The 10,328-nt window shown below is 33.4% G+C and overlaps 1 protein-coding gene across 1 annotated transcript in view; it reads right to left on the reverse strand.

Moving 5' to 3' along the window:
• LOC106470893 (GRAM domain-containing protein 1B-like) overlaps window positions 1-10,328 on the reverse strand; it is a 38,254-nt gene that overhangs the window by 26,667 nt on the left and 1,259 nt on the right. Inside the window, exons 2-5 of the mRNA XM_022399533.1 lie at window positions 3,172-3,511; window positions 2,524-2,608; window positions 1,794-1,897; window positions 651-827 (exon numbers count right to left, since the gene is read on the reverse strand). Of these exons, the coding sequence (XP_022255241.1) occupies window positions 651-827; window positions 1,794-1,897; window positions 2,524-2,608; window positions 3,172-3,511 (706 nt within the window). The remainder of the gene's footprint in view (window positions 1-650; window positions 828-1,793; window positions 1,898-2,523; window positions 2,609-3,171; window positions 3,512-10,328) is intronic.

Genomic DNA, 10,328 nt, shown 5'->3' on the forward strand with positions numbered 1-10,328 from the left:
TATATATATATATATATATATATATATATATATATATATCTTTGATTTGGTGAAAAGGTAAAGAAAACTGGTAAAATGTTAATACACTGAAGTAGCGTTAAAAATATTAGTTTGGAGGTTCGAATATTGTTCGATAAACTAATTACATAAATAAAATCAAATAATATATACAGTGCATTGTTATTTAAATTGTGATGCGAACTAAGATAATACATTTTTCAAGAAGGTGAGTCAATTTTTTTGGCGTAAATTTGTAGCTTAACAGATCAACATGGCGACAGCATAATTTTACTTGCTGCATCACACTAGTCGTTTCTAGAATCGTCTACAAAGACGTAAATCGAGTGAAATTTGATTTTAGTTATCATTCATCGAGACTTAACTAATCTTAGTTTGGAGTTACTTTTCAGTTTGCATTTTATACTCATGTTTCAAACACATTTACTACGATTCCAAATACAGAAATGTACAATATATTTATAAGTGTAAAATATTTGCATCCTTCCCTTCTTCCATACCCTGAAATTTGAAATCGAATGTAGCGAGACGTAGCTAACTCAAAAAGGTACTAAGACAAGATTAAATATGTTTATTCTACCAAACTGCAATGATTAATAAATATTCAAAATTTTTCAAAACTTAATACAAACCTGATCTGCTAGAGCATTCTGCCAAACTCTAAATAACGTGAAATAGGCTTCGTTTCGAGCACTAAACGAACTAAAATGGTACTCCAGATCTTCTGTACAAATCTGGATGCTATTAGGTCCGGATGGTGTTGTGTTATCTTTGTTCATACTGCTGATATCATAACATCGAATGGTCAGCTGAAACCAAAATAAAATTCTTAAAGTTACAGTTCAGTAATTTTAGCAACTTTTACCAAAAATATGTATATCACATTCCTGATCAGAACCACAAAAGATAATTCAAAGTTAAGCAATATTTTTCATGACTTCTACTTTGGTTAAAATATTTAATGTAAATGAGTAACCTATACAATAAAACTGTTTATTTGTTTTATTTTTTGAATTTCGCGCAAAGCTACACGAGGGCTATCTGCGCTAGCCGTCCCTAATTTAGCAGTGTAAGGCTAGAGGGAAGGTAGGTAGTCATCACCACCCACCGCCAACCTTTGGGCTACTCTTTTACCAATAAATAGTGGGACTGACCGTCATATTATAACGTCCCACGGCTGAAATGGCGAGCATGTTTGATGGAACGGGGATTCGAACCAGTGACCCTCATATTGCGAATCGAGCGCCCTAACCACCTGGCCATGCCGGGCCCTACAATAAAACTGAAAAATAATCCAAGTTAATGGTAAAAGGTTTCTTTTAAGTAATCTGAACTTCAAATTAGTGTTTCCACCAAACCAGTATAATCCAGAAAAGTGCAGAAACTAAACACAGACTAATAACAGTATTTTTTTTTCTTTACCATAAACGGATGAAAAACATCAAAAATAAAACAATTTTAAACACTAACTTAGAAGTGGAATTAGGTAAGTATTCCATACGAACTGATATGAAAGATTAATCAATTAGACTTTTAGAGAAAAAAAATCAACGTTAAAAACTATGGTAATAATTTATTAACTTGGCGACGTTGCGAGCAAACACTCTTTTTCAAGCGAGAAACAAGCTTACCATAGTTTATTACATTCACAATTTTCTACTTACTGGGTTATCTGTGATGAATCTACTGTAGGAATCGAGCATCAGATTAGCATTGTGTTTTGAACCCTACTTTAAGAAACCGAGAGGTTTCTCAACGAAATATGTCAAACTTACCAACGTGTCAGAATTCCACAAGTTACCGTAAAAGCAGAAATAATTCTGCGATACATAAAGTCGTCCACGAATGATAACTTCTTGGTGTAAGGCACACGAGTAATCTGGTACAAAAAAATTAACTTAATAATAATAATAGGATAGTTAGAATAGCAATAAAACCAAAACTTTGTAATAAGCCAGTTGAAATAATCAAAAAATAAAACAAGTTGAATAGGCTAAACAGAAAAGTTGCACAAATCAACAACAGATTAATTAGAATTACCGAAATATAACTGAGCAACAGGCTATTATTCTCGCAAAAAAAACTAAATAACAGTTAAATAACCTTGAAATGAATTGAATGTTAATTTATACAGAATAAATGAAAACACACGCACACAACTCAGTAATAGTTTATTTGGTCAGGCAAACAAAACACCAACTTCAAATATATATATATATATATTGCAGATTTCAAAATAATATGGCTCTCTTGAGTTATTGGATTTAAGGTGAAATTACGTCTACTAAAATTAAGAAAGATGAGGAACTGAAAAATTATTCGTTTAAAACAGAATATTTAGTGTTTCATTTAAAAAAAAACGACTTTGGGATTGTCCTTTTGACAAATTGAATGCATCGTCACGATATGTTATATTCATTAAATGTATTGTTAAGAAACATTGTATTTGATAAACGTTTTGTAAATAGTAGAATTTTAAATATAATAATTCTAGTCATTACTTACCTATTACTAAACGTTCAGAATCTGGAATATTTGAGAAAAGGCTATGAAACAGCTCACTTTTTAATATATATTCATGATTTTGCATCTGTTGAACAAACGATAGTTACTAAACAAGTACTTTACAATAAAAGTTCCAAAAATAGTTATTCCTTTTACAAATGACTTCAGTTTAAGTGCTATCAACGATAATTTTTTTAAATCAATAAATGAATCTAGACTAAATACAAGTTTGAAGTTCGGAATTTTACCCTGTTTTCATTTAAAAATCAAACAATAAACAAAATCAATCTGGAATATGTTATGTTTAAAATATATAATAGACTACCGTTAGAGACCAATTTTCAATACAATTTTATCTAAAACATTTGTTTTGAAAACTCAAAATGAACTGGGAAAAGGGTGTATAACTTCAGCCTTGTTTTTCTCATTCCAAAGAAAACGTTTTTAAATATTCCATTTTTATCTATCACCCCTTGAATATGAACTTATTAATTTAGGTTTAAAAGTAGCGATTTACAAACCGACACAAAATAAACCTTTTACCGAATAAACAAAAACTTATCCTCTCCTGAAATAAAGTAATATAAGCACGAAAATATTAACGATTATAAACACAGCTGAATAGTAATACTAATTAATTAACCTTACATTCAGTGGCGATTTCCTCTTCATTTTTTCCTTACTGCTTTTACACATTTTACCGAACTGTTGCTTATCTCTCATTGATAGATCAAGACTGCGGATGAAATCATCATCTTGTTCACTGCTATACGAGATTGGCTGTCCATGAAAAGGTTCTTCCATAGATGGATTCATGTAATCTGGATCACTGTTGTCCAAGGAAATAGAGTCGTAGCTTCTACCCAACAACCTCATGTCTGGACAAGAGTAGTTATTCTGCCGTTTCACTTTCATTTCCCAAGACGTTAATTTCTGTTGACGACTGTTAGACGAATCCTCACTGCTGTTTCCATTATGGTTAAAAGATCTTAATATAAAAAAAAACAGATCAACAGAAAAACATTGACGGATCTTCCAGGTTTCCACGCATACGTTAGAAATCTTAGTTTGTGTAATTCCTGGGTTAACTCGTTTATATTTCCCATGCGCTAATACATACATAAACACGCAACGTTGCAAATAAATAACAGACAAATGAAACTAGGGTACTTGTGCATGAAGTACGTAATGCTAATACAATAGTAAATTGGCAAACATATTTATTTGGAAATATATTTTATGTAATGAGCATATTACGTGCATTAACAGATCATTGGTCTCTATCTGAAGGCTACAAATTTACAACGTGGGAAGGTAAAACGCACCTCACTAAGAGAGGTATTTGAGACCCCCCGCCCCAGATATTGGGGTAAATCATCTGTTCGATTTAACCTCTATTCGAAAGCCTAACCACAAGAAAAAAAATTCAAGATCAAATATTGGGGTCCAATCCCACGACGTCCCCATCTAAATCACAGACTTTTTTTGATCGATATATTTCTGTACACACTTTTAAAGGTATTTTCCGAGGTATTCATGATATTTCATTTAAAACCGTTTTCATTTAAATGTCGATTCCATAACTATACAATTTTAACTTGTTGGTACATTTCAAAATTTTACTGATTTCTTTATGGACGACAGGCTAATTTGTTTACAATGGTGCATTTCTATTTTCTCATTAATCACGTGTAATGAAAGCGTTTACTGGTGGGTAGCAACGAAATTATAATTTATGTAGTTTGTTTTCAGAAGCAAATTACTGTGGAGAAAACAAATAATCTTTAAATTCAGCTTCTCGAAATTAACGCAGTTTAACAAATTTTTATCGGAGGGGCGCGGGGGATATCAAGAAACAAGACACGCGCACTCTTAGGTTAAAAAGTTTCTTAGTCAGCACCACCCATTACCTTCTACCTGTTTGTAATGGTGATAAGTTTTTAACCCCCAAGCAGACTAAACCAATTACCTAGTACTCGTCCCAATAGCAAAACTGCTGTTGTCAGGCTAGCGAGTTCGAAACTATTGGTATAGTGAAACATTCAACGGAGAATGTTTGTAACTAGAGGCAACAGTTTGAATATAAAAGCATGCGTTTGTAATGGTGATAAGTTTTTAACCACCACGCAGACTAAACCAATTACCTAGTACTCGTCCCAATAGCAAAACTGCTGTTGTCAGGCTAGCGAGTTCGAAACTATTGATATAGTGAAACATTCAACGGAGAATGTTTGTAACTAGAGGCAACAGTTTGAATGTAAAAGCATGCGTTTGGGCATGGAATGGCCAATAATTTATACTCAAATGAAAGTACGTGAAGAAGCGTTTCGTTTGATGTGAATGCAAGTGCTCCTGAAAGCTATTCCAGTTGGAGTATTTCCAGAAGAATCTGCCAAAAACTAAATCAGGCAAAATTCGGTTCTACGAACCATAGGAATGTAGGAAAGAGGAGAGGGACGTTTTATTGACAGTGATTATTTATTAATATAAAACGGAAACAGAGATACACCAAAGTTAAATTAGGAGAAATGTAATGGGGGCATTTAATATTTAGTTTAACTAGAAACTAAAATATAGTTAAAATTTGGAACTACAACATGATTAATCCCCATATATATTTAAATATACCTATTTATATATTTCCATTTACAAAATGCTTTATGTTAATATATGTCCCAAGAAAGAAATGATTAAGGAAATGTATTCAATATAAGTAAATAGACCAACGAATCAATATAGAAGAACACTTCAATTTCAAACCCAAATCACAAACAGTGAATCTTAGATTGTTAATTAACAAGCAAACTCTACTACAACCCTACCGCTGTTTGTTTACTTGATGACTCAACAACTTCGATGCCAGGCCTCACTTTTTAAATTGGAAGACTTTTATACGGAGGCTACTTTCCTCATAGGCCCTAGCTTGGATCTTAAACAAATTGGATGTGACAGTCTTCTAGGATATATACAACTATACTGAAATTGGAGGGTGATCTGAAATTAGTGCTCCTTTATGCGTGTTATTAGTTTCCTTTTGGTAGAGTCAGTATAACATTGCTGACAACAAGGACAAGTGAGTTTGTAAATGACTAAAAACGAGTGGAACATAGGATATGGTCCTTAAATTAAAAACGGTAACAATTAGGTTTGAAAACACGCCTTAATTGTACGTGTGGGTATACGATTGACCTGTCTTACTTCATTCTTAATAACCAAGGAATAATTACCCATAAAAGGTAAACAAACAAACAAATAACAAAAAGGGTACTTAGACACTTCAATTGAAATAGTATTGCACACGTTTCTTTCATTTAAACATTTACAATCATTTAAATAGGAAACATGTTTACACAAAAAATCCTTAATGTTAACAAATTGTTTGACCATACCACAGTACATACTAGACATTTTAAACGTACGATGAATGCATAATATAACCAAGTTTTCTTTAAAGATATTCGGAATAAAACTTTCAAAATTCAAGTAGAAACCTGAAAATGTTTTCTTACGATATATTCCACGAATGGAACTCTCCACCTTTTCTACAGATTAGTGTCCAAAAATGGAAGTTTGTGATCTTGATGTTCTACAGTAAACCTTATGCTGTTATGTGTACAGTTTAGGTAATATAGAAATTGGAGGGCTTGATAAGAATTCCTAAAAACAGCAAAAGTATCATCTACATACCTGCGGTAGGAGAGAAAATTGAATTGTTGAGGGCAATTTTCAAACCGTTGTTTTTCATGATGACACAGAAACAAGTTGGCTAATGATGGCGCAAGTCTTGAACCCATAGCGCCTCCATCAACCTGATAATAAAGCTTCCCATTCAACAAGAAGTGTGAATCTTTGGCAGCAAAATACATCAGTTTCAAGAAAACCGGTTTTGGTATGGACACAGCATTGAAATTGTCTTTAAATACCAAATCTGCACTTAGTTGCATTGCCTCTTCCAGTGATATATTAGTAAAAAACGAATCAATATCGAAGCTCTCGAATGCACATCACCGATGAATTTGAGTTGTTGAATTTCTCTTGGAAAATTCTATACTATTTTTCAGGGTGTATTCATTTCTGGTAAATGTTTTTAAAAACATCATAAAACCAGGATTTTCTTTGTAAAAATGTTTCCTTTTGAAATGATTGATAAAATAATTGTGTAATAATATTTCGATTGAAGTGTCTAAGTACCGTTATTTTGTTTGTTTGTTTACCTTTTATAGGTAAATATTCTTTAGTTGTTAAGAATAAAATATACTCACAAGTACAATTAAGGCGTGTTTTCAAACCTAAGTGTTATCTATAATCCTTTTTCAAATTCAAGGAGCATATTGTATGTTACATTTGTCGTTAGTAGTTTACAAACATACGTGTTCTTGCTGTAAACAACGTTATATCGGCTCTACTAAAAGGAACAAAGAACACGTATAGAAGAACATTAATTTCAGATCACTCACCAAATCTAGTATAGTTGAACTAGCCCTAAGAGACTGTGACGTAGTCGTCACGTCCAATTTGTTTAAGATCCTAGCTAGTGCCTATGATGAAAGAAACCTTCGTATAAAAGTCTTCTGATTCACAAACTGAGACCTGAGATCAACAACGTTGAGTCATCAGATAAATTACTTTAAGCCTTTCAAATGTAAAGTTTATAAGTCAATTTGTCTTGAAGCGTAAAATTGCAAAGTGGACTCTCTGCGCTGTGCTCCCCACGGGTATCGAACCCAGACTTTTAGCGTTATAAGCCATTAAGCTTATGCAGACCCATCGGGGGATTACTAGGACTTAAAAGAAACAAAAAAAACTTTACAATAGTAAATTAATGAAAGCTCAAAACCTTCACTGTCGAGATCAAGATTCGTTTCTCTATCCCTGTTTACCCAAGATTACTGCTGAGCACGGCCCAATCATTAACGTCCCGGACTGTGTATCTGACATTCCGTAGATCATGCCCTAATAACCATCCCCCTCCTTCCCCCCCAAAAAAAATCACTCCGCTCTTTGGAGCTGTGGGCGGTATAAGAGTGAACGTCAAATCCACTATTCGAATACAGTAGGCCAAGAGTTGGCGGTGGTTGTTGTTGATTAATAGTCTTGAAAATTAGCGCATGGGTTGTTATTAGGGCGATCAATTCACAATTTGTGGTTCGCGGTTTTGAATCCCGTCCGATTCGGTTTGTTTGAAGTTAAGCACAAAGCTACACAAAGGCCTATCTGTGCTCTGCCCACCACGGGTATCGAAACCCGGTTTCTAGTGTTGTAAGTCCGAAGATATACCACCGTGCCACTGGGGGCAAATCCTTTCAGAATATGTTACCCTTTCAACTGTGGGGACGTTATGATGTGTCGGTCAATCTTGCTTTTCGTTATTAAAGAGTAGTTTAAGTTTGTGATGGGTGGTTTTGACCAGCTGCCTTCCCTTTAATATATCGCTTCAAAATTAGGACGGCTATAACAGATTACCCTCAAGTAGCTTTGTGGAAAATTGAAAACATCGAACACCCAAACATCCCACCCGTCCTTAAGGGCTTTGTTAGCGTTGCCTGACAACAAATATGGATCGGATATGAACTAAAGTTGAAACAATGAAGACAAATTATGTTAATACATAGTTATATATATTTATTATTAGTTCATAACTGAATGTATAAATAAGTAAATAAATATATATGTGGTATATACGCCGAACGTGACATGGCTTGATCTCTCATGTTCGGAGACAGTCCTCCAGATAAGGAATGTTGATCTCCGGTTCGAGAAAATCGCTCTGTAGCACATTTACATTTATTATTTATGTTATGCATTATTTTATGTATTATGAAGATTCACGGTTCGAGAAAATTGCTCTGTAGTACATTTATTTTATATTTTATGTATTATTTTATGTACTATGAAAATCTCAGGTTCGAGAAAATCGCTCTGTAGTACATTTATTTTGTATTTTATGTATTATTTTATGTACTATGAAGATCCCAGATTAGAGAAAATCGCTCTGTAGTACATTTATTTATATGTATTATTTTATGTACTATGAAGATCTCCGGTTCGAGAAAATCGCTCTCTAGTACATTTATTTTATATTTTATGCACTATAAAGATTCCCGGTTCGAGAAAATCGCTCTGTAGTACATTTATTTTATATTTTATGCACTATAAAGATTCCCGGTTCGAGAAAATCGCTCTGTAGTACATTTATTTTATATTTTATGTACTATAAAGATCCCCGATTCGAGAAAATCGCTCTGTAGTACATTTACATTTATTTTTAATTTTACGTATTATTTTATGTACTATGAAGTCTGCCACAGAATAAACATACAAGAAAGAAACATTCGACCAGTTTATATTATCATTATTGGTATCGTAAATATAGCATCGTCATGTGACTACCCTGGTGTGGCTGCACTGAGAAAACACAATGAAGTCCCAAAATAAAAACTTATCAGAGACATTCAACTGGTAGGGGCGTCGCTGGGCACCACCCTCGGGGTCCGTATCTTTAATATATTTCAGTGCCCCAAATCTAACTCTCATAAATAATACATTACATCCCAGTTATGTTTGAATTATTTTAAGAAGTAACTGTTTCTCGGAGACAAAGCCTCGAGTATTTTCTATAGCAAATGACACCCCCTGGGTACTGGCACTAATACAGCAAGCTCCCCACTACTACCTGCACCTTGAATTTTGGTGGGTATAGGTATTTCGTTTTTGCCCCCAGACATGGTTTTTTTAAACTATGATCACATTATTATTATTATTGTGCCTTATGTGATGTGCTAACACACGTGGTATTGTGAAATTGGCTGTGCTGCATTTTACGAGCGAGGGAGTTTCCACTAATTGTTTTTATTACAAGTTACAGCTTTTACAGTAAGGAAGATTTGTTTTTCGATCAGGTACGACATTTCAAGCACTGGTGTGATCATTCTCTTGCGTACTTGAGAATGATCGCACTAGTGATTGAAATGTTGTAACTGTTCGAAAAACAATTTTTCCTTACTGTAAAAGCTATAACTTGTAATACAATAATGCTTGATCAGCGAGTTAACACGAAACGAAACTAGTAGTTCCACATAATTGTTTAACGATGGTGTAATTTCCACAAAGATTCTGATATAACAATGACACCCTCTTGCTCAAAATTGTTATGTATTTTAATCACGAGCCTTTTCTTTTATACAACAATGTTTCGAAAAGTATATTTCATTCGTATTTAATAGACCTCAGTTATAAGCATAAATTTATTTCTACTAAACTAACAAAATATATAATCGCATTATCTAACGCTTGACGATAGCCTTGGAAGGTAAGTAAGTACGTGACACATTTGTTACACCTGGCCGCTAGGCTGATAAAGCATGTACGCGCACAGGTAATCAAGATCAAATATATTTCAAAGTTGATAACAGTGTACGGTTACGAGTTAGTAATATAAATACTAGTAGTTTTTGCTGATAAACTTACACAGAAAAAAAAATCACTTAGTTTGTTTCAGCATAACAAACAGAAAAAACAATTATTTCATAACCTTCGTTGTCCATATTTCCTGAAAAATATGTTTCTACTCTAAATTTCATCAAAATGTCCTGAAATTCTCGTGGTTGATCGCTCTCTCATTTAGATGTAATTACCTGAAATAAATCAGAGAAGTCTGAAATACACGTGTAATACATAAAGGAAGTAAAGAATATAGCAAATAAATCGAATAAAGCAAATAAACTGTATTATAATAATATGAATAATCTTTAAGTTTTTTACAGCTTCATGACGAATTTTGTTTTCATAGGGCACAAGCGTTATTT

The sequence above is a fragment of the Limulus polyphemus genome, unplaced genomic scaffold, assembly GCF_000517525.1.
Source record: "Limulus polyphemus unplaced genomic scaffold, Limulus_polyphemus-2.1.2 Scaffold4275, whole genome shotgun sequence".
Classification (NCBI taxonomy): domain Eukaryota; kingdom Metazoa; phylum Arthropoda; class Merostomata; order Xiphosura; family Limulidae; genus Limulus; species Limulus polyphemus.